The sequence below is a fragment of the Arvicanthis niloticus genome, chromosome 30 (genome assembly GCF_011762505.2).
Source record: "Arvicanthis niloticus isolate mArvNil1 chromosome 30, mArvNil1.pat.X, whole genome shotgun sequence".
Taxonomy (NCBI): domain Eukaryota; kingdom Metazoa; phylum Chordata; class Mammalia; order Rodentia; family Muridae; genus Arvicanthis; species Arvicanthis niloticus.
This window is the reverse complement of record NC_133438.1, coordinates 5448682-5472805: the sequence shown is the minus strand read 5'-3', so window position 1 is coordinate 5472805 and position 24124 is coordinate 5448682. Positions and strand designations below refer to the sequence as shown.

Genomic DNA, 24124 nt, shown 5'->3' with positions numbered 1-24124 from the left:
CCGCCCTCTCGTGGTCGCTCTCCGTGCGCAGGTGCGCGAGCCTGGCGATGCGCCTGCGCGCTGAGCGCTGGCGCCCAGAGCCCGCCCACTCCGGAACTCCACCGCTGTCGGTGCCCGCCGTTGCCAACGTTCTCTCCCTGAATAAACCTAGAGGGCCCACTGCGCAGGCGCTGCTGCATCCAGAACCCCGTTTTCTGTGACTACATTCCGAAACCCGCCGAGTATTCGGTTCTGGGATCTACCTTCGGAAACCCGGTCGCTGTTCCAGCTCCTCCAATCGTATTTCTTTGACTCGAGTCAACTCCTAAGAAATCCATCCCGACTTTTCGTCCTCGCGCAGAGCTGGTTGCTTTGCTTCAGCCGGGTTCGTCCGCGATGTCTTTGGTTTTCTGGCTGACCTCAGTCCTTACTCAGGCATTTGCCCAAGCGGCGTCTACTGTTGCCAGTTGCTGCACAAAGCCTTCTCTTGTAACAACCGGGAGGAACCCCTTTACGCCGGGATTGGTCACTAAACGGCCTTTTCTAGCGCTGAGCCTCGGTTTACCCCGACTTTCATCCCCTGCCCCTTTGTGCCCATTTTAGAGGTCAACTGTAAGGACTAGATAAATGCATGTAAGAAACTTCAGTTTTCCTTCTTTAAAACAGCAGATTGAAACTTTACATCTCTGCGACGTTTTGAGTCTTCTTTGTGTGTATTCATTGACTTTCAAGGGATCTAGTTGGTTTTTCCACCTCTTGATTCTCAAATGGCCTTAATAGACTTGCTTTCACAGATTAACACCTGTCAGTAATTTTTTTTCTGTCTCGTCTCTTCTGGGCTGTGCTCTTTTTAATTTTTGTTCGATCTTGTATCAACTAGTTAGTTCTGTGTAACAAACCACCTTCACATTATAAAGTGAACACTAGTTCTACTCTCCATGTCTCCTTTTTATTCTGGGCCCCCACATTCCAGGGTGGGTCTCCTCTCTCCAGTTAGACCTTTCTGGAAACAGTCTCATAGACACACTGAAGATGTGTTTCCATGGTGATTCTAAATCCAGCCAACTTGGCAATGAAGATTAACTTTCACATAAAACTTCAAGGATGTTGAGCATGGGTAAAGGTGGTTGCTGTGCAAGCCTCATGACCTGACTCAACTTAAAATTCCCAATACCCACATGGGGAAGGGAGAATCAATGCCCCACATCTCTGACCTCCACTCACAGGCCATGCCCTTATACATTCAAAGATGTTTTTAAAAGTGTGTGTGTGCGCGCGCGCAAGCACACAACAAAGGCAGAAGACAATAGCTCTGAGGATGATAAGAGCAACACCTTTCCAAGTCCTCTAAGCTCTGTCCCTCCTGCCTTCCATAGGAACCTTCCAAAAACAATGCAAGACAGCATAGGGGAGCAGGAGAAATGTTTTTATTTGAAGGGCATGTGGACATGAGAAAAAAGGATGACAGAAAGCAAGGGAGGGGATCCAGGGGGCCAGCACCTTTCTCAGCAACCCCTCCAGGGGGCTGCCCAGAGATGGGCTGGCAGGCCCAGGCCCAGGCCCAAACAAGGCCTATCAATCCCTTGGGAGAGAGTGCCTGGGAAGGAGGGAGGCAGGAGGCCTGGGGTTCCCACGGAGAGAATTGCAAGAAGCCACCTGGTCTCACCGGTCCATGCTGTCGTCCGTAGGGCTGGAGAAACAGGTCTGTAACAGCTTTTCACAGAACTCCAGCTCCTCCTGGATCAGGGTAAGAGAGGAGTCTTGAGCACAGGGGCAGTCTTGCTTCCCATACATTCAGCAGCCAGAACATTCCCCTGTATTGCTCAGCTACCACCTTCCCACTCCAGAAGCCTGGGCTTTACCAATGACCACTTGCTTTGCTCATGGGTTTTGAGACAGAGATGGAGTCTTGAGGTCTCCCAAACTGGTCTGTCTTCACATCAGCCCCCTGAGCTCAATCCCCATAACCCATTTATGGAAGAACTGACTCCTAAAAATTTTCCTGTGACCTCCACCTGTGCACCAGGCCTACACACAGTCATTAGATTTTTATTTAAGCTCTATTTTTAAGGAGATGGAGAATGTGTGTGTGTGTGTGTGTGTGTGTGTGTGTAGACTAGAGGGTCCTTTGTGTGAGCGCATATGTGTTTGGGGATGAGTGCATCCGTGTACATGGGTGTGGACACCAGAGGTTAACAAGTATCTTCCTCAACTGTTTCCTATCTCTTTCCCTTTTCTCACAATGTAGCCCGGGCTATCTTAGAACTCACTCTGTAGACCAAGTTGGCCTCAAACTCAGAGCTCCACCTGCCTCTTCTTCCCCAGTGCTAGGATTGAAGGTGTGTGCTGGCCTCCACCTCATTTTCCGAGACACACTTTCTCACTGAGCCTGGACTTCACTGACTGGCTGTACATGAGCCCCACATGTGGTCCTGTGCCTGCCTCCTGAGTGCTGACGCTGTAACTGTGAACTCAGCTCCTCCTGCTTGCATAGCAAGCACTTTGTCAATTGAGCCATGTCCCCTGCCTCGAAAACTTGTTCTACAGTAGTGTCTGTAGTAGTGAAATACTGGATACAGCCTACACCCCCTAGAACAGGCGACTACATCAGGATTTCAAGTTTGAGACCATTTTGAGCTAACACAGTGAAACTGCAATGTAACTAAAACAATAAGAAGAGGTAGTTAAATCAATGAGGCCAAAAAGCCATCCCCACTGCACACACTAGAGCTGTGATGGAAGAAAAAAGCTGTCACCAGGAGTCAGTCAAAAACCCTCCTGTTGAGCACAGGAGTGCACACCTTTAATCCCAGAACTCGGCCTGCAATGCTCTACACAGGGAGGAGGCTGGCCTCCAGCAACAGACACCTGCCTGCCCTTGCTTCAGTGCTATGTTTATATTTTTGAGGGAAAAAAAAAACTTGGCCTTGTCTTTATTTTTTGAGAATTTTGTTTTGTTTTGTTTTGTTTGTTTGTTTGTTTTTAAATATAAGGCTTGGTCTGTTTGCCTGTAGGTGGTGGGCACCTCTAAGGGTGGGGCAAGGCTGGACTTGGACTAATTCAGCTCAGGGTCTCCTGGGAGATAAATACAAATGCAGCATGTAAGGCCCCCACATTGTCCGCTTGAAGCCAGGCCAGGCAGCGTCCAGTGCTCTATGGGGACACAGGTATATTAAGGTCACAGGTTGCTGGGATAAGGTCAGGATAGACAGATGCTAGCAGGTGTCCTGCCTCTCCTAGTTACTACTGTCCCTCTGTAAACATCAGGTGTGTCCACAGAGATACAGGTACAACACAAAGGGCATCGCTCATCCGCATTTGCTAGGCCCAGCTTTGCTAAAATCTGCAGTGTTGAAGCAGAGAGTGCTTCACAAAATCAATGATCAAAGCTGGGGAGATGGCTCAGCAGGTAAAAGTACCTTCTGGCAAGCCTGATGGCCTAACTTTGATTGTCCTGTGACCTCCACACAAGCACTGTGGTACTTATACATGAACACTCCTGCAGAGAAATACACACACCCACATACACCCCTACAAATGTAAAAAAGCAAATAACAGAGCCTGGAGAGAGCTCGGTGGTTAAGAGCAACCGCTGCTCTTGCTGGGAACCTTCACTCAGTTCCCATCACCCACACCAGGCAGCTCACAATTACCTGTAACGTCAGTTCCAGGGATTCCAAGCTAGTGTAACTTCCACTAGCTTCCAAAGGCACCCTCCACCCCAATACATACACATGCACATAAATAAATCTTTTTAATTAAAAAAACATTCAAAATAATTATCTAGACCAGGAAATAAGTATGAATACTAAATTAACTGTGATCATCCATTACTTATCTAGTGAGTTACCCATTCTTATCTACTTTATTTATTCAACCATTTAATTGACTATTTAAGGATGTTTATTACTTTTGGGATACATAATAACTCATCAGTCTAATTCTCTCTTCCCCCCTGACACAGCATGTGGTTCACAGTGTTAGATAACAGGAGAAAACCCAATAGGGAGAGAAGGGAGGCAGAGACAGACTGAGCCCACAGGCACAGGGCACAACCCCCAGCCCCCACTACCTGGTACTCCTCATGCTGCTGCAGCAGCTGGCAGCGGTGACGAAGCAACTCCTCCAGGCCCAGCTCAGGCTCCCGGCACTCACGAACACCCTGAGGGAAGTCTGTCACAAGGCTATGGAGGACACAGGAGCAGACCTTAGGACCTCATCAGCAACAAAGACCCCAGCCCAGCACCTAGCCCCTCACCATTGCCTCTGTGGGAGCCAAGGCCCTACAGGGAGTCTTTGGCGCCCCATCTCTAAGACTGCCATCCAGCTGCTTTACATCCCAGCTGTGAATACAAGGTTTGAATGGTGCCTGCCATGATGCCTATGCCGGCTCCATCATGGTCCAGGTGTGTCCAACTTTTGACACTGTGACACAGTACTATCAGCTGTCATCTACAAATATCATGCTAGAGAATGGTATGACTAGGTTATCTTAAAAAATCTTCTCGAAACCTCCCCCCCAAAAAAATCTTGGTTGAGGGGTGGTGGCACCTGCCTTTAATCCAGCACTCAGAAGGTAGAGGCAGGCAGACATTTGAGTCCGAGGTCAGCCTGGTCTACAGAGTGAGGTCCAGGACAGACAGGGATATACAGAGAAATCCTGTCTTGAAAAACAAAAACTAAAACTAAAACCAAAACCGAAAAAAGAAAAAGAAAGAAAATCTTACAATGTGGGAGCTGGAGAGATGGCTCAGTGGTTGAGAGCACTGGCTGCTCTTCCAGAGGACCCAGGTTCAATTTCTAGCACCCGTATGGTGGGTCACACCTGTCTGTGACTTTAGTTCCAGAGTTTCTGACACTCACACACAAACATACATTCAAGTAAAACACCAGTGAACATAAAATAATGTTATATATATATACACACACACATATATATGTATGTATATATATATATATATATATATATATATATATATAAAGTGATATACACACACACACACACACACACACACACACACACGAATGAAATCTTCCAATGCTTTAAGTAAGTTTACAATTCTGTATTGGGCAGCATTCTGGGGCACATGTGGCCTAAGGCCTGCAGGTTGAAAAACCCAAGAACACTAACTTGTTCACCCTGTGAACTGTAAGAAGGGCTTCTCCCTCCCAAGAACCGTGAGGAGATGCACTGTGTGATCCCTGCACCTCTCTGGCCTACAATCTTTTTGTCTTCCACAGGGATAGTTCCAGTGCAAGGTCCCAGTGTAGGAGCAAACTAGTGCCTGAGCTGCTCTTTCTGTGGGAAACCCATACAAGGCCGTCTCCTCCTAGGACTCCGGCACACCTACCTGCACAGGGCTCCAAGCACATGCTCATGAAAAGGACTGTGTTCTGTCCTCACAAGGGCCACCAGCTGCTGGACCATCCCCATGGAGCAAAGGGTTCCTGAGGGAAGAGTGTGGGAGTCAGGAAGGGCGTTCCCATACCACCCCCACGTCCCCAGATGTCTCTCTCAGAGCACCTGCTTCCCTGGCAGCCAGCTCACCTTTGTGCTCAGGGTGGCCCACCAGCAGGTTCTGCAGCAGGAATGCTGACTTGACCTTGAGCTTCTGCACTTGCTGCTGCATGGCCCGCATCAGCACTGAGAATCCATCCAGGCGGAGGAACTGCAGCAACCCAGCCTCCTGCTCTCGGACGAGACCTGGAGGAGAAGCAGAGCTCTGAGGTCCCAGTCACCATGGCCTCCATCATCATCACCACCATCTCAGTTGCTAAAACTATCGACACCACCCATTCACTACTATCCTCATTCCCATCACATCAGCAGCACCACAGTATCACCACCATCACAATGACCACCACCACCATTCCCATTAACGGCCATCATCCCCTCTACTATTGTTATGACAGCCATGAACACCCCCCTCACCACCACATCACTACTAGCGTCACAACCAGCAGTATCATTACTATGTAATCACTACTTCCATCAACCAGCACCACAACCGCTGTAACCAGCACTATCAGTCACCACCATCACCATCACTTCCACCATCAGTACCATCGTCACCATCCCGCTTCAGCGCCCATCAGCATCATGACCACCGCCGCCGTCACCATTATCTAGTTCATCAGCACAATCCACATTTCACCCTCTCAATGCTTACATCTCAGTGGTTTTTTAGCATGTTCACAAACTATGCAACCACGACTATCACTTAACTCCAGAACATTTACACTGCTGGTACCCAGAGGATGACATTCCTGTTCTCAGTTTCCCTCCTGCTCTGCCACCACGGATCTAGTTCTTTCCCTATGGACTTGCCTATCTTGGATACCTCGTTATGAATGGACTCACGCAATATGGAACCTTTCATATCTAGTTCTGTTCACTCAACTTCAGGTTTTCAAGGTCCATCCATGTTATAAATTCTGTAACTACTTTATTTCTTCTCACAATAGAGCAATATACTGTTATAGGGGCGTGTAACCTATCCTTGGCTACTCTGTGGGTTCTTCTTTCTTCCACCCTTCTCCATCCCTTTTCTTCCACCCTTTCAGCCCCCTAACACCAGATAAGACGGGAAAAAAGGACAGAGAGGAAAGGAAAGAGACCCCTGAATAAAGTCCGGGGTCAGAAGGGGAGGGCGATCTCTTTCGTTAGACTACTTCCTGCTGATGAAGGCTTCGAGTTCCTCGGGGCAAGACTGACCTTCAGTATCAGTATCTAATTTCTTCTTGATGTTTCTTCTTTGTGTGCACTGACTTCTTAACACACCACAACAGCAACCAACAACCACCCCTGCCTCTGGGAACTCTTGCATTTATATTTTCTCTGAAAAGTTCCCGAATTACAAACGTCACACAATCACAGAAACTATCTGCGCCTGGCAAAATCACGCCCCTGTTAGAGCATGGGGCAAATCATAGTCAGCTGCTGTGGACAGTCTGAAGCAGCCCCGTATCCCACACCTGGGATTCAAACAAAAACATATTCTTATGATATTTTGTGTTTTTTAGAGAAGCTGAATTTCCAAAATTGCCTCTTCAGAGACAACACCACACTTTTACGCATTACTACCTTTTACTTTTCACGTATACCCTATAGGTAGGTGCTCTTGGGTTCCCATTTTATCTATTTGCTCATTCATTCAGTCATTTACTTATTTTGGCCTTTTTCTGTTTGTGTACATAATATATGTGTATATGTGTGTTCTTGTGCACACATGTCACTTGCATGTAGAACCCAGAGGTCATGGAACCCAGTGCTGTCCACATGTCTGCTCACCTTGCTTATTGAGACGGGCTTTCCCACTGAGCCTACAGCTTCCCTGGTTACAGTAGGCCTGGAATCCCAGGAACTACCCAAGCTCTGCCTCCCTAGCTCTGGGATTACAACCCCAAGCCTCCATGCTTGGCTTGTTACATGGGTGCTGGGCTTCCCCAGGTCTTATTTATGTGTTTTAAGATGAGGTTTCATATGTCTCAGTCTGGCCTCCAACTCACTCACTCTCTCACTCAGCCAAAGATGACCTGAACTCTTCTTAGCCTTACTGCTTCCACCTTCAGATTCACTGATGATAGGTATACACCAGCACACGTGGCTTAAATCCCCATTTAACAGACAAGACAGCCACGCTTCAGAGCAGGCATGATCTTCCTTCCAAAGATCATGAGAATTCTGAGCAGCCTCCAAGCAGGGCAACAGCCAATCAGGGATGCATCTGCAGGAAGGCCAGCTCCTGAACAAGTGCCAAATCTTCAGTGTGCAGACAGAAGCCACTGCAAGTTCAAAGCCACTCGACGCCTCACACGTGCCAAGGGTGACTAAGGCGCTGGGACGTCCCCTTTCAAGTTCATTGAAACGTAAAGCCAACGGCTGGCCCACTAGACACAACGCTGCTGCTTTAGGAAAACTGTGTTCCAACCTCTGGGAACGCTCCACCTGAACTGAGACGCGCTCGGTGTAACGTGCACACCACAGACTTCTGAGACTTACAATGACATAAGACACACAGAATCTCACTAACAGTCCATATGCAGGGGCTAGAGGGATGGCTCAGTGGTTAAGCTCCTAACTCTGGGGCTGCTCTCCCAGAAGACTCGAGTTCACTTCCCAGCATCCATGTAACTCCACAATCACCTGTAACTCCAATCCCAAGGGATCCAATGCACTTGTCCTTCTGAAGGCTCAGGCACCAGGCACACAGTTAGTTGCACAGGCATATATTCATGTAAAATACCCATACACATATTATTATATACTCATAAAAAATAAATTTAAAAAGTTTAAAAATTGGTCTGTATCCACTATGTGCTCCAACTAGTATACATAATAGTTAACTTTTTGCTTTCTTTTAAAAAAATTTTTTTAAGTCATATGCTTGTGCACATGTGCATGTGAGTACATGTGCCCCAGAGGCCAGAAGGGAGAATCAGACACCTTGGAGCTGGGGTCACAGGCAGTTACAAACTGCCTTCCCTATGTGGATACTAGAAACCAAACTCAGGTCCTCTGCAAAAAGCAGTATGCTTCTTTAAAAAACAAAAACAGAAACAAAAAACCAAAAAACAAAAAACACCTGCTGAGCCATCTCTCTAGCTCCTTTGTTTTCTTTCTCAAGATAGTGACTTACTACTGTGTGTTGTTCAGGCTGGCCTTAAACTCATGATTCTCCTTCACCAATGTTCTAAATGCTGGGGTTACAGGCATGTGTTCCCATGCCTGAACTTAATCAGATGTCATTTTAAACAAAGAAAGAAAAAGACTTGGGGCTGACTCAGCAGTTAGGAGCACTGGCTGCTCTTGCAGAGGACAGGTTTGGTTTCCAGCGCCCACATGGCAGCTCATAACCACCTCTAACTCCAGCTCCAGGAGACTGAATGCCTCTTCTGGACTCTGTGGGAGTTTTCTGGACTCTGGAGGTTGTGTGGTTTTTTTGGTTTGGTCTGGTTTGGTATTTGTTTCTCTCTGTGTAGCCTTGACTGTCTAGAACTCACTCTGGAGAGCAGGCTAGCCTTGAACTCACAGGGTATGTGTGCCGGCACTGCTTGGATGTGGGTTGTTAATAGCAGACTGGTTGTACTGGTGTGCACCTGCAGTCTCAGTGTTTGAAAACGGAGACCTCTGATCTACACAGCAAGTTCCAAGCTGGCCAAGACTATGTAGTGAGACTCTGTCTCAAAAAGCTGAAAAGAATCCTGGTGGGGATGGTGGTGGCGGAGGTGGCAGCAGCTGTTGCAAACACTTTTAATCCCAGTACTCCTGAGGCAAAGGCAAACAGATCTCTGAGTTTGAGGCCAGTTTGATCTACAAAATGAGTTCCAAGACAACCAGGCCTATTACACAGAGGAACGCTGTCTCAAAAATAAATAAATAAAATAAAAGATAAAAAAGAAAGTAATAACAGCCAGTCATGGTAGCACATGTCTGTAATCCCAGAACTCAGAATTCAAGACCATCTTCAATGACAGTGAGTCTGTGGCCAGCCATAGCTACCTGAGACCCTACTTCAAAAAATACCTCAAAATAAAACTAAAGAAGATAGTCCATGGGTCGGAGACATGAGGCACCACAAATCCTACTGGCAAACACAGCCTGGAGGCTCTGTGTCCAAAGCACGACCAAGAGAAAGGCTGCTCCTTAGCCTAGGACATCTCCACCTGGATACGGTGCGCGGTTAGGGCTAGGCCAGCCCATGCTGTGGGGGGTACCACGAGCATGGATAAGTGACCCCAACTCTGACAACTGAATATACTCTGGTCATTACCAGCGTCCCTGGAGGGCACCAGTCACAAGGACCTTTGCTCACAGACCTTACCTCAACCTTCATTCCTGTCTAGGTCATTACCACAACTGTCACTTACCTCCTGCCTTCTATGAACCCTGCCTGAGCCCCCACGTCTTCTCTGCAACAGGGGGAAGGCAGAGTGGATGCTACTGCTCTCAACTGATAGCCCAGGTCATCAAAATGCTCCACACTCCTCCCTTCAAAAGCTACACTTACTCTGTGCTGAAAAGCAATGAGCTGTCAAGACAGAGGAAGGTTAAGTGAACATTACTACGTAAGAGACCAACCCAACACTCGAGCTAGGTTCCAACTATGTGGCTACAGAGGTTTGAATGAAAATGGCCCCCATAGGCTCAAAGGGAGTCGCATTACTAGAAGGTATGGTCCTGTTGGAAGAACTGTGGATGGGTTTTGAGGTTTCAAATACTCAAGCCAGGCCCAGTGTCACTCTCTCTTCCTGTTGTCTGCCCATCCAGATGTAGAGCTCTCAGGTACTTCTCCAGCACCATGTCTGCCTGCAGGCTACCATGCTTCCCGTCATGATGATAATGAATTAAACCTCTGAACTGTAAGCCAGCACTAGTTAAATGCTTTCCTTTATGAGGGTTGCTATGGTCATAGTGTTTCGTCACAGCAATAAAATCTCTGAGATAGTGGCATTCTGGAAAAATCAAACTATCGGTTAGGGGTGTGACATCCAGGCAGGGAAGAGAGGTTCAAAGCAGTGAAATGTCTCTGTATGGTTCCATCTTGAGGGATACATCTCATTAGATGCCTGTCCAAACCACAGAGTACACAATATGAGCTACAGATTGTAGATGAGACAGCAATGTGCTTTATCAGTTGGAGCAAATGGGACTCTCTGCTGGGGTGCTGATAAGGAGGGAGGCTGTGTGAGCACGGGACAGTGGGTAAGAGGAAATCCCTCTATACCTCCCACTCTGTTCTGCTGTGAACCTAAAACTGCTTTATAGCTGGGGGATACAGCTCAGTACTCGCATAGTATGTACTCGGCCTTGGGTTTGAAACCCACCAAACTGGGCATTTTGGTGCATGCCTGTATGTAGTTCCAGCTCTAGAGAACCTCAGGCAGGAGGACCGAAGGTCAAGGTCATCCTTGGCTATAGAGCCATTTCAAGGCTAGGCTAAGCCTTGTGAAACCATGTCTTACAAACAAAGATGGCTTAGTGGTTAAGAGTGCTTGCTGTTCTTCCAGAGGACCTGAGTTCAATTCTCAGAACCTACAGCAGGCAATTCACAACCACCTGTAACTATAGCTCCAGGAGATCTGATACCCTCTTTTGTACACTACAGGTACCTGCTCTCCCAAGTACATGTACACTGGAAGATCACTGTAAGTCTAAGGCATGACTGGGCTATATTGGAGGTTACAAACCAGGTCACACTGGTTACAGTGAGACTCTGTCTCAAAAAACAATGGGCCACCAAGATGGCTCAGCAGGTAAAGGCACCTGTCATCAAGCCTGATAACCCGAGTTCGATCCCAGGAACCCATCGTTGGAAGGTGAGAACCAACTCCCACAAACTGCCTTTAGATGACCACACTTGTACTACGCGCACACATGCCCATGCAAAATGAAACAAACAAACAAACAAACAAACAAACAAACAAACAAAAAACCTTAAAAACCTAAAAACAAGAACCAGATGTGGTAGCACACACTTGTGATCTCGGTATTTGGGAGGTACAGGGATCATGATAGCTAGCTAGATATCTTTAGCTAGATAGCAAGTCTGAGAATACGCCTGGAATACACAGACCCTGTATGAAAAAAAAGAGACAAGACTAGTGAGTCGGCTCAGAGGGTAAATAAAAGCAGTCTCTGCAGTAAAGGCTAACCTGGACATCCTCAGGTCCCTCATAAAGGTTAAAAAGAGAGAGCTGACACCACAGCTGTCCTCTGGCCATCACAAGTGCACCGCAATGGCACTGACTGCCCCCTCTCCAAAGGCAGTGGTGGCACACACCTTTGACCACAGCACTCTGGAGTCAGAGGCAAGAGAATCTCTGAGTTCAAGGCCAGCCTGGCTTACAGAGCAAGGGTTACACACGAGAACCCCATCTAGGGGTGGAGGTGGGAGAAGGAGAAGCAGCAGCAGAAGGGATCATGCCGACAGGAGGTGCATGTATGTTTCCCTATCCCTTCCCCCACCCCAGGCCTGCACAAATGACCCATTTCTGAGTCTTTCTGAAACCCTTTCTCTGTGCAGACAAAGAACCACTTACGAAAGTGAAGTGACAGGGCAACCAAGTCTGTGCCCTCACAAGAGAGGGGTAGGAATGCAGTAATGTCCCTGCCTTAGGCAGTAGGAGCCCACATGACCAAGCCCTATCGGTTCCTAGCACAGAGCCCTGGAAAGCAGCCACATTAACACCAAACTATAAAGCCACCCAAGGAAGGGCAGACACCACTCAACTGTGCACTCTAAAGTGATTATGCAAACTCTGCTTCAGAGTAAAATGGCAGTGTTGTTTTGTAGCTCCCCCGTTGCATCTGGAGAAACCACCATGGCATGGGGCCATTCAAGCAACCTGACACTTCTTGCCTTAGACCTCAGCAGCAGGCAACCTAGAAGACAGATAGCCAACAGCAGAGATGTATGTATCACTGCTACGGTCCACTGCCTGATAACCAGGGTCTCATAATGGGCAAAATCAAGAAGTACGTAAGTGGGCTGCTCTTGAGCCCTGACCCCCAGAAATGGTGAAAGATGACAGTCACTGCGATGTAAAGAAGACCAAAGCAGTCCAAGATCAGCTGGTCAGAACTATCCAGATGGTCTGCTACCAAGGACATATAAATGAATGGAGGAAGAGAGGCTTTGTGCATGTCTGTATATTACACACACACACACACACACACACACACACACACACACACAGAGACTTACAGAAACATGTACAAGAAGGGGACCAAGTGGTCTGGGACAGGAGCTTTCTACTATATAATCTTTGTACCAGCCAGACTCTGAGCGATGTAACTTTTTACAGATTTGTTTTGTCTTCATTTTCTTTTCCCCTCTCCCTTCCCCACCTCCCTCTGCCTCCTCTCTCCTCAGGATCTTATATAGCCCAGACTAGCTTTGAACTCACTATATACCCAAGGATGACATACACAAGGATGACCCTGAACTACTTCTGATCTTCCTGACTCTACCTCTTCACCTCCCAAAAGCTGATGAGGTTACAGGCATATGCAACCACATCTGCTTTATGTGGTACCTAGTATCAAACCCAGGGCTTCCTGTATGCAGGCAAGCGCTCTACCAACTAAGCTACATCCCCAGCTCTGTTTCCTTGATCCTTCAAAGTGTAGCCCAAGGTGACCTCAAAAAATTTTTTTTTGTTTTGTTTGTTTGTTTGTTTGTTTTTTAAACAGGATAGACTAGGCTGATCTCAAGCTTAGAGATTAACCTGGCTCTGTGTTCCAAGTACTAGAATTAAAGGCATGAGCCAACTGACTTCAAGTTTTCAGGCATCCTCCAGATCAGCTCCCAAAGGCTGGATCACAGATGTGTACCAACATTCTCAGGACCCTGTATTTTTAGTACTGTAGAATGTCTTCATTGGAGGTATGGGGTGTTTAAGACCCCAGGCTGTCCTAGAACTCACAGAAGCCCTCCTGCCTCAGCCTCCTACTTACCAGAATTATAGGTGAGTTACCATGTCCACCTTATTTAATGTCTTTCTAAAAAGCAACTGACTGAGACTGGATAGGCTAGAAAGACAGCTAGGTAGTTAAGAGCACTTACTACTTCCAGAAGACCCAAATTCAGTTCCCAGCACCCACATCAAGTGGTTCCCAACCACCTATACCTCCAGGCCCAGGGAAACCAATGCTTCCAGCATCTGTGGGTGCTCATGTGCATGTCTACACATGGAAACAAATACATATACACAGAACTTAAAATAATTTTAAAATAGATTCTTAAAAAAAATAATATTAGCTGAAAATATGGCTCAGCAGTTAAGAGCACCTATTATTGCTCTTACTGAGAGAACCTGGATTCAGCTCACAACCACGCGTAACTCGAGTTCAAGAAGATACAATGCTCTTTCTGGCCTCCTCTGAAGAAGGCACTGTATATGTGTAGTGCACACATATAGCAAAAAACTCATGCACAAGGGCTGGAGACATGGCTCAGTGGTTTAGAGCACTGTCTGCTCTTCCAGAGGTCCTGAGTTCAATCCCCAGCAACCACGTGTGGTCTTACAACCATCTATAATGGGATCTGATGCCCTCTTGTGGCATGCAGGTGTACATGCAGATAGAGCACTCATATATAAAATAAACAAATCTTTGGGGCTAGAGAGATGGCTCGGTGGTTAAGAGCACTGACTGCTCTTCCAGAGGTCCTGAGTTCAATTCCCAGCCACCACATGGTGGCTCACAACCATCTGTAATGGGATTTGATGCCCTCTTCTGCTGTGTCTGAAGTACAGCAACTGTGTACTCATATATGCAGTGTACTCATATACATAAAATAAATAAATATTAAAAAAACCTCATGCACATAAAAAAATTACAAGTAATAAATCTTAAAATCTTAGAAGAAAGCTTTTCAGGTTCCTCCCTCAGTAGCTCCACATCTGGCTATAGCCAATCTAGGGCACAAAGTCCTTTTTTCTACCCTAGGGCTAGGTTATCCTGTGTCTGTTTCTTCATGTCTCTAATTTGAGCATTACTTTCCAGAGGCTGCCCTGCTCCAGACATCTTCCTGCCTCAGATTCAAATCTCTCCCCTCTGCTTACAGGCCTCTCCTACCCAAGCCTTTCATGTTTTTCCTGCCAGCCTCCATGTCCCAGTAGCATCTGCCCATCTCCTGTGAACACAAGCACCTGGAGACCAGAGCTCAAGATGCAGGGGAAGGCAAACAAAAAAGGATGTGGGCCAGAGCCCCCTCCTAACACCGAATGTCTCTTTTTCTGCCTTTCTCCCCTCGCCTTGTCTCCTTCTCTCCACAATCTAGCTTTGCAACCCTCTTCCTCAAACTCATGGCAAGCCTCCTGAGTCCTGGAGTTACAAGTATAGGCTGCAGCTGGACAGTGGTGGCACACGCCTTTAATCCCAGCGCTTGGGAGGCAGAGGCAGGCGGATTTCTGAGTTCGAGGCCAGCCTGGTCTACAGAGTGAGTTCCAGGACAGCCAGGGCTACACAGAGAAACCCTGTCTCGAAAAAAAAAAAAAAAAAACAAAAAAAAAACCAACAAGTATAGGTTGCCAGGTCTGGCTTTAAACATCTCATTTCAATCACAATGTGTAACTGCTAGAGCAAAGAACAGTCAAGCCGGGGATGTATGCCGTTGGTAGTACTAGGATGTTTTCCTGGCATTCACAAAACCCTGGGTTCAATTCTCAGCAGCTCAGGAACCATGCATGACTATACTCCCAGAGCACTGGCAATACACAGGCAGGAGGACAAGAAGTTAAAGGTCATCTTGTGGTGCAGAGAGAGTTCACCCTGGTCTATGTGAGATCTTGTCTCAACACCGGAAGGGAGCCAGGAGTGGTGGTGCACACCTTTAGTTCCAGCACCTGGAAGCAGAAACAGACTCTGAGTTCAGTGCTAGGTAGTTCTGGGACAGCCAGGGCTACACAAAGAAAACCTGTCATGAAAAAGAAAAAGAAAGAATGAAACAAACAAACAAATAAAGAAATAAAGGGAAAGGAAACAGCTGACTTTGCAGAGATGAACAGAGAGTCCCCACGTGTCCTTGCAAGCCCACTCCCAGGTGCACACCCCAAGACTCCCAACCCCTGCTCACAGCAGCAGAAGAGCCAAGACTCTGAGACAACCCAGACTCCCATTGGCAGATGAACAGATAAACACAATGTGCTGTGTCGATGGGAAGGAATGTCATTCAGCCATAAAAAGGAATGAGGTACTGACGCATGCCACAACAAGGATGAACACTACACTCTGAAAGAATCCAGAAGCAAAAGGCCATATGAGACTCACCGTTTGGTTTACAGGAAATGTCACGAACAGACAAATCCTCAGACACATTAAACAAGTGTCTGCAAGAGCTGGGCTTAGAGAGATAATGGGGAGGGCCTGCTGCAGGCCGCCAGAATCCAGCTGGATGAATGTTATGAAGTTGAGAAGGGACGCACAACCTTGTGAATACACTAAAAGTACTACATTGTGCACTCAACAAGGATGGATTTAGCTGGGCCTCATGGCATAGGCTATAATTCAACCTACTTGGAATATGGAGGCAGGAGAATGACAGACTCAGTTTGCTTAGACTGTAGGGTGAGTTCAAGGACAACCTAGGAAAACTTAACAAGATCCTGCCCTCAGCTGGGCGGTGGTGGCGCACGCCTTTAGTGTCAGCGCTTGGGAGGCAGAGGCAGGCGGATTTCTGAGTTCAAGGCCAGCCTGGTCTACAGAGTGAGTTCCAGGACAGCCAGGACCACACAGAGAAACCTTGTCTCGAAACAAACAAACAAACATCCTGCCCTCAAAACAAAAAGGTAGAGAGAGTTGGGGGCGTACTTTAGGGTAACTTATCTGCCATGGTTTTGATCTGCAGAACCCCATAAACTAAACATGGTGATACACGTTTGTAATCCCAGCATTTCAGAAACGGTGGCAGGAGAAGCTGAAGCATATGACTGTAGGAGAGATACTATAGGACTCCACCCTCCCTTCGATATTCTAGCCCAACTTCTGCTGGGGGAGAGTAGGAGGAGCCATATTCCTCAGTGCTGTGGTCACTGGTAAGTTGTCCTTGCTCTGGCCAATAAGCACCCACCTCATGGAACCAACCCTAATTAAATCCAGTGGATCACAAAAACAAAACAACGAAAGAGACATGAAGGTAGGAGGGAGACTTGTTGGCAGAAAATCTCTGCAAGTTTAATGCAAGCCTGCTCTATAGCTAGTTACGGGCCAGCCAGAGCTACACAGTGATAGCCTGTCTCAAAAAAAAAAAAAAGGAAGAAAAAAAGAGAATTTTATGATCATTTGCAGCTACAAAGAGTTCCAGCCTGGTCTACATGATGCACTGCCTCTTAAAAACAAAAACAAAAAAAGCAAAATATATAATTTACATTATATAATATTTCATACAATATTATATAACATAATTGTATATGTTTATTATATATGTATATACACACACACAAAAAAAACATAAAGGTATTTGCTACCAGCCTGAGGACCTGAATGGTAGAAGGAGCTACATATACAAAACATATAAATTATAAAAATAAACCAAAAACCAACATAAGCAAGTGTCCCAACACGATGGTTTTCTTTCTGTCCCTAAGCTGGCACCTAAATCTACACACTTCTGCCCATGCCTTGGTTTCCTTGCTTCATAGCTGTGAGGGCACAAAGCATTCTCACATAGAGCCACCACAGTACTTACTGAGGGACTCTACCCTGTCTAGAGAAGGTTGTTATAACTAACTGGCAATGCTCCAGTTGGTGGAAACTACAAACACAGCTCAGTATCCCATTGTATATAGGATGATCCCCAAGGCAGAAAATAAGCTGACCCAAACATGGACAAGGACTCTGCTATGCATGAGAAGCTCAAGCTGGAACACAAGCTGATGCCACCACTCTCAGGGTATAGTTAGTATCTGGCTCTGACGTTACTACTCTGACTCCTGCACCTCACACAGAGTCCCAACAAGAATACAAACCACAAAAATAAAAGAAGTGCCCCAACTTTTTTTTCCCTGTGGATCCAGCAAGCCCCACCCCTGTGGTCAACACTGGCCCCAGGCCCTCCCCGTGATCCTGGGACACTCACAGGAGATGGCGAAGAGAGCCTTGACTCGTACCGTGTCGCAGGAGTCCCGATCAAGCAGCCGAAGTAGCTTGCGCAGGGCACCCAAGCCCAACACCTGCTCCTGGATGGCTGCAACGTTCTGACTGCATGTGCCGATGAGCTGTGCTGCCCTCCAGCGCAGCCCTGCAGCCCCTGCCTCCAGGTATCGACCCACCAGCAGGTGCATGCCTGACAGCTGGCAAAAATCTATGGACAGGAGAAGAGAAAACTGTCAAAGCTCCCAATTCACAGGCTGACCTCTTACTCCTGAGAATTTAGAGACAAGGTGTGAGACAGAGTATTTATTTGGAGAGGAAATGAGAGGAAAGGCTGATGGAAGGGTGTGAGGGCTCACTTCGGGATGATGAAAAGATCTGGAAGTGAAACAGGTCTGGAGCTAAGGCTATAGTTCAGTTGGTAGCGTGCTTGCCTAGCCTTCATAAAGGTTTGGGTCTCAGCACCACATACAACAAGCAGTGGTATACTCAGCACTAAGGTGGAGGCAGTAAGATCATAAGTTCAAGGTCATCCTCAGCTACATAGGAAATATAAGGCCTTCCTGGTTTACATAAGACACTGGCACAAGACAAAGATTGGGAGGAACTGGGGGTATAAGCCTATAATCCCAACTACCCAAAAAGCTGAGACAGAGTGGGGTGCACTCCTTTAATCCCAGCACTTGGGAGGCAGAGGCAGGCGGATTTCTGAGTTCGAGGCCAGCCTGGTCTACATAGTAAGACAGAGCTGCATAATGAGACTCAGTCTTAAAGAAAAAAAAAAAAGCTGAGACAGGAGGATTAAAAGGTCTGCATGGGCTTCAGAGAGAGTTCAAGGCCAGCTTCAGCAACTTTCTGAGACCCTGCCTCAAAGCACAAACTGCAGAGAGGGCTAGCAATCCAGCTCAGCATAGTAAGCTTGCCTAACATGCTTGAGGTCCTCAATTCTATCCCTAGTACCACACACGAGAAGTTCTGAAACCTGGAGGTAACATTGCAGAATATTGTAAATGTTCTGAATGCTGCCCAGTGTGCTGGCGCAAGCCTGTAATTCCAGCACTTAGAAAGTATGAAGAGGAGGATAGCCACAACTTCAACATCAGCTAGGATGTTATAGACTGTCTCCAAATAAATAAATAAATAAAAAGCTGAGCAGTAGTGGTACATGACTTTACTCCCAGCACTCAGAGGAGGCAGCAGAATCTCCTAGTTCCAGGACAGCCAGAGCTACAGAGAAACCCTGTCTCACAAAACCAAACCCCCCTCCCAAAAAAAGTAAAACAAAACCAATTAATTAATTAATTAATTAAAATAGATGAATGCTACAGAATTATATACTTGAAATGGTTACTTCTGTTTGTGACTTTTTAATATTTACATATTTATTTATATTTACTTATTTGTTGAGTGTGTGTGTGTGTGTGTGTGTGTGTGTGTAGGCATACACATCATGTATGATTTTAAAGGTCAAGCCTTTGGGAGGTGTTTCTCTCCTTCCACCATGTGAGTTTTCAGAACTGAACTCAGGGCACCGGTGGCAACACTTCTTCCTACTGAACCATCTCACTGGCCCATTTTGTGATTTTTTTTTTTTTAACCTTGATAAATAAGTAAGGTTTAGAAACTAGGCCTGGTGACACATATCTATTATCCCAGTACTGGGGTAGTGAAGGAAAGATCAGAAGTTCAAAACCAACCCCAGTTACACAGCAAGCATGAGGGTAGCCTGGGCTGCCTGAAAATTTGTCTCAACAACAATAACAAGAAGAATGTGGGGCTTGAGGAATGACTCAGTGGTTGAGAACACTTGCTGTTCTTGCAAAGGACCCATGTTCAGTTACCAACACCCACACATAAGCAGACTGCAAATGCCTGTAACTCCAGTTCCAGGGGATATAAAGTTCTTCTCTAGCCTCTGAGGGCACCAGATAAGCATGTGGTACACACAAATACACACATGCAGGCACTCACATAAACATAAAATGCCTTTAATCCTAGCTTTCAGGAGGCAGAGGCAGGTGGATCTCTGTGGCCAGCCTAATATGTAGACACAGTGAGTTCTAGGCCACCAAGGGTAACACAATGAGACCCTGTCTCAAAATTGAGTAAAAAAAGGGAGTGTGGGGGGGGGAAGGCTGGAAAGATGATTCTGTGGTTAAAAGCACCAACTGCTCTTCCAGAGGTCCTAAGTTCAATTCCCAGCAACCACATGGTGGCTCACAATCATCTGTAATGCCCTCTTCCAGTGTATCTTAAGACAGCAACAGTGTATTCATATAAATAAATCGTTTTTTAAAAGAAAAGAAAAAAGCTGGTTGTGGTAGCAAATGCCTTTAATCCTAGTACGGAGAGGCAGAGGCAGGTAAAATATCCGTGAGTTTGAGACCATCCTGGCCAAGCCAGCTAGGTCTACATAGTGAGATCTTGTCTCATTAAAAAAGCAAATTGTGTGTGTGTGTGTGTGTGTGTGTGTGTGTGTGCGTGTGTGTAAGAGAGAGTGAATGTGACTATATTTCAATGCCACATTGCCTACCCTAGACCCACACATCTGTCCCATTCTTCTTTGACAGGAGGATATCTGTCTGTTCTGACCACAGCAGCACCATCCTACCTCAACCTCTGCACTAGCTATTCCTACTGCCTTGAATGCTTTTTTGCAAACCAGGAATACCCCACGACAATACTCTCACTCAGGTCTGTGATCAAACACCTCAAGGGGGCCTCAGTTTACCACTGCAGCCCAAACCACCTCCCTTCCCACCATTGAGAGAGTAGCAAGCAAATTTGGGAATAAATATTAGTCCCAGGACTCATCAGGGCAGTAGCAGAACAAACTTGTCACCACAGGGATCTGGTGGGATAAAGAGGAGGGCTTTGTTCCTGTGCTAACAGAAGGGAAAGGCTGGGAGGAGCCGGTGGTTCAATCCAGGAGGGTAGGGACAAGGGCTAAGCCAGACAGGATGTGAGACACTCTGGTGAGAGCTGGGGGAGGAGGTACCTGCCGCATTGTCCATGTTCTCGCACAGGTCTGCCAGCAACTCTAGTGCCCCTTCACGCTCCTGCTGGTCAGTGGCCAGCTCAGCTTCTCCAGCAGTTTGGGGTGTGGCCTGGGACAGGACCCGGAGGCAGTTCTTCATCTGCTCCACCTCCTCTCGCTGGCCCCGGAAGGCAGCAGACATGGCTTCCTGCAGCCATTGGCGTCTCTAGGGAAGAAGGGAGAAGGGTGGGGAGAGAAGAAGTCTCTCAGTGATTGCCCAGGGAGTAACACTAATAGGACAGTCAAATGCAAAGGCTCTTTCCATCAACAAGTAACTAGAAGACACCTTGGAGGAAGCACAGAAGTCTCTCATTCTCTAGTGCAGTCTGGTTTCTAACTCCTGCCTCAGATCCCAAATGCTGGGATTAACAAGCATGAGTCACCATGCTCAGATGTTACACAGTTTTTATTCATAACTTCTACAGAAAAAAAAAAAAAGTGTTGTTCAGGGTGTGTGCATGGTGAACACAGAGAGAAGCTAGAGGTAAAAAAAAAAAAAAAAAAAAAGTACATGTACCGTGACACAATATTTCAATATGGCGTAAGGTAAGATTAAACACAGTGGAGGATCATGGGAGTGGAGGTTGGCCTGTAGAACCTAAATGGGGTCATCTTGGAAGGTCAAGTGTCAGCAATGAAATAGGCCAGGGAATAGCCAAGCAGATACTAGGAAGAATACTCAACACAGAGGCAACCACCAACAAGCCAAGATGGCTGAAGTAAGGAAAGAAAAAAGTTGAGGAGAGAGAAACACCCCAGGAAAGGAGCAGGTTGGATCCTATAGACAGTTTGTAAAGGCCTAGATTTTGCTCTGAATGAAGTGGGTGGAGTTTCGAAGGGAATTCTCTGCACAGAGGTAGAGACATGGACTGAGAAGCATAACAACAGGAACAAGAGAGCTTAGTAGGCTCCTAAGTGATCATGCAAGAGAAAGGGTTGCGGAGCAGATTGTGGTGGCACATGCCTGTAGTCCCAGCATGGGGTAGGGGTGGAGGCAGAAGGATTAGAAGTTCAAGAAAAACCTCAACTGTGTATCAATATGAAATATGGCCAGATCCTGGACTCTGAAGCAAGAACCAATTGTACAGCTAAGGGAGAAGGTGAGACAGAGGAATCAGAATGATGCAGGGGTTCTGTCCTGAGCAACTGGCAGCTCTGGAGGCAGAACACAAGACCCACTATTTCCCAAAAGATGTCAGGTTTGAAGATTGGCTACATAGCCAGAGGCTGTGACAAATGTCCTGAGTACTACATGAGTTTGAACGGCATTCCTAGTCTGCACTTGCCACCAAGGTGGAACAAGAAGGGCTCTCTATCCATGCCAACTGTTGTTTGGAGAAAAAAAAAAAGAATAGAGAATGAGGAGAAATCAACAACTGATACAAACAAGACAAGGGAGCCCAAAGGAAGACCAGAGACTACACCGTCCCCAAAAGGGAGCTTCAGGAGGACTGAAATTGCTAACACACACTTGTAAGCTCAGGATTTTGAAGGTGGAGGCAGGAAGATCAGGAGGGTAAGGTCATTTAGGCTAGCCTGGTCTATATGAGACCTCAATCTCAAAACAGGAAAGAAAAGGGGAAGAGGCTGTAAGGTTTTTTGAAATCACACTCCTGGACAAATTTGGGCAAATTATCTTATTGCTCTGCACCTATTTCCTCCTTGTGCTATAAGGATTTAATGACACAATGTGTATAAATTATTCTATAACTTAACTGAATTACTACAATTTTCTCTATGTATCGTAAATGTCGGCTAAAAAAATTACATGTAAAATTCCTATCAACCTTCAAGACAATTCTGTCAGGGTTTATTATGGCTATTCCAAATTCATTGATGAAAAAAAAAAAAAAAAAAACAGAGGCAGAGAAAGGATGTGATTTGCCCAACCAAGGTCATAGTTGGCGGCAACTGGCAAAGCCCAACTGTACAGTACGTTGTGTACAAGTCACTATAAACTGGAGCATCAGAATTGCCCGATGAAACGGTATCATTACTATTAACACCATCAATCCAAAAATGAATGAAAACTTGAGGATTGGGAAGATTGAATAATATACCCAAGGTCACACTTGTGGGGACAAGGCTGAATCTAGTTCTGCCTGGGTCCAGAGAACCCTGGCTTTCTTTTTTGGATTTTCCCTTATCAGGAGACTGACTATCCTGCCTCCCAAGTACAAGGCTATGATTAGACACTTCACAGCTGACCTTCAGCCTACCATGATGCCTCAGAAGACATCATGATGCCTCACCACTCAGAAGACAACACCTTGTAGCTCATTAAGCCACTCTGCCCAAGACACTTATATCCCCAGGATCCTCACCCAAGGTTCTTAGGTCCTCATACTTTACCTCCTCGCTCATGGGCTCTGGAGGCGGGTCTGGCTCCTCAGAGCCCGCAGTAATAGCCATCTGCAGCAGGCCTTGGAGGTTCCGTGGAGGCCGGGGGTTGCCTGAGCCCCCTGCCGAGGAGCCACTACCCCCTGACGAGCAACCCTGGGAGGCCGGAGGCAGCGCAAGAGGGAGGCGACTGCCCCCTGAGCCTTTGTCAGCCATGGACTTTCTGTGAAGGAAGAATGTGTTGAAAGGAAATCGATGGTCACCGCTAAGGCAGCTCTGGTGTCCGGATGGGTCGACTCTTGAAGGTCTGCTGAGAAGGTGGAGTTTCGAAGGTGTTAGGAGTCTCATGATCCCAAACCATTCTGCCTACAACCATCTTAACCATAGCCCCCTTTCCTTCCTTCATACCAACAGGACCCTTCCCCAAATCCAGAAGTCCCTCTTTACTTCCTAGCAACAGGCCCCACCCACTCCCTGGCAACGAGCCCCCCCCAAGATCTCCAGCTTGCGTCCTCGTTTCTTAGCAACCCTGCTGCCCCGCCTCCATGGCAATAAGCCTTCCCTCAGTCTCCTTAGCAACAAATCTCCTCCCTTGTCTTTGAAGAGGGGTGCCCCAATGGGGCTGATCTCACCTTGCCGGGTCTAGAGCTGCCACCACGCCTAAAGACAGACTAGCCTGCACCTGACTCTATTGGGCGCCGCCATCTTTGGCGGAAATACGCAGGTCTCACTCGGAAGTGCCTCACCCCACGCTGTTTGCCCAGTTCTAAGCAGCACCTCTGGGAGGCTGCGGCACTTAGCTCCGCCTCTGTCGGCTAGGCCCCACCTCTTTCTCTTTGACACGCCCCCCTACATTTCGCGCTTTTGTTGTAAGCCCCGCCCCCTAGCTCCTCTGTTTACCGTAGCGAACGCAGATTTTCACGGCGAACTCCTCCCCTCCCAGACATAGGCCCCGCCTATGCCCATATTCCCCGCCCCTATTCTAGGCCTTTCGGCCTGCCCCATTTAAGCCCCGCCTTTTAGTACTTGGGACTGCAGGTTGTCCTGTTCGGCCACGCCCCTGCGAAGGCCACGCCCCTTGGCGGCGGCGGAGGCGGCGGCGGAGGCGGCGGCGGCGGCGGCTTTGTTCCTCACTCAACTGATTTTAACTGTAGTTGCTCCTACAGTGTCGG

At 47.1% G+C, this 24124-nt stretch overlaps 1 protein-coding gene across 3 annotated transcripts; it reads right to left on the bottom strand.

Moving 5' to 3' along the window:
- Positions 1-1384: 1384 nt before the first annotated feature.
- On the bottom strand, positions 1385-23823 carry Hspbp1 (HSPA (Hsp70) binding protein 1). Of its 3 annotated transcripts, none has more exons than XM_076927685.1 (8): positions 23585-23823; positions 22965-23259; positions 20574-20778; positions 17562-17786; positions 5528-5683; positions 5331-5427; positions 4052-4163; positions 1385-1716 (listed from the first exon to the last, which is right to left on the bottom strand). In XM_076927685.1, exons 2-8 carry the CDS (start codon positions 23166-23168, stop codon positions 1642-1644), a joined length of 1074 nt encoding a protein of 357 aa, XP_076783800.1. In that variant the 5' UTR covers positions 23169-23259; positions 23585-23823; the 3' UTR covers positions 1385-1641. The 3 variants fall into 3 exon arrangements, with proteins under 3 accessions (XP_076783800.1, XP_076783801.1, XP_076783799.1); XM_076927686.1 differs by having other exon boundaries at positions 22965-23262; positions 23585-23723; XM_076927684.1 differs by lacking the exon at positions 23585-23823 and having other exon boundaries at positions 22965-23454.
- Positions 23824-24124: the final 301 nt, after the last annotated feature.

What these genes read in the sequence shown, in the direction of transcription:
- Hspbp1 (XM_076927684.1), bottom strand. Translation starts at nt 23,300, where the DNA reads ATGAGACTCCTAACACCTTCGAAACTCCACCTTCTCAGCAGACCTTCA. An exon ending in GGCTCTCTTCGCCATCTCCT is followed by an intron (nt 5,684 to 17,561) that starts GTGAGTGTCCCA and finishes CTTCTCCTCCAG; the next exon opens with GTCTCGTCCGAGAGCAGGAG. An exon ending in AGCAGCATGAGGAGTACCAG is followed by an intron (nt 1,717 to 4,051) that starts GTAGTGGGGGCT and finishes ACCCTGATCCAG; the next exon opens with GAGGAGCTGGAGTTCTGTGA.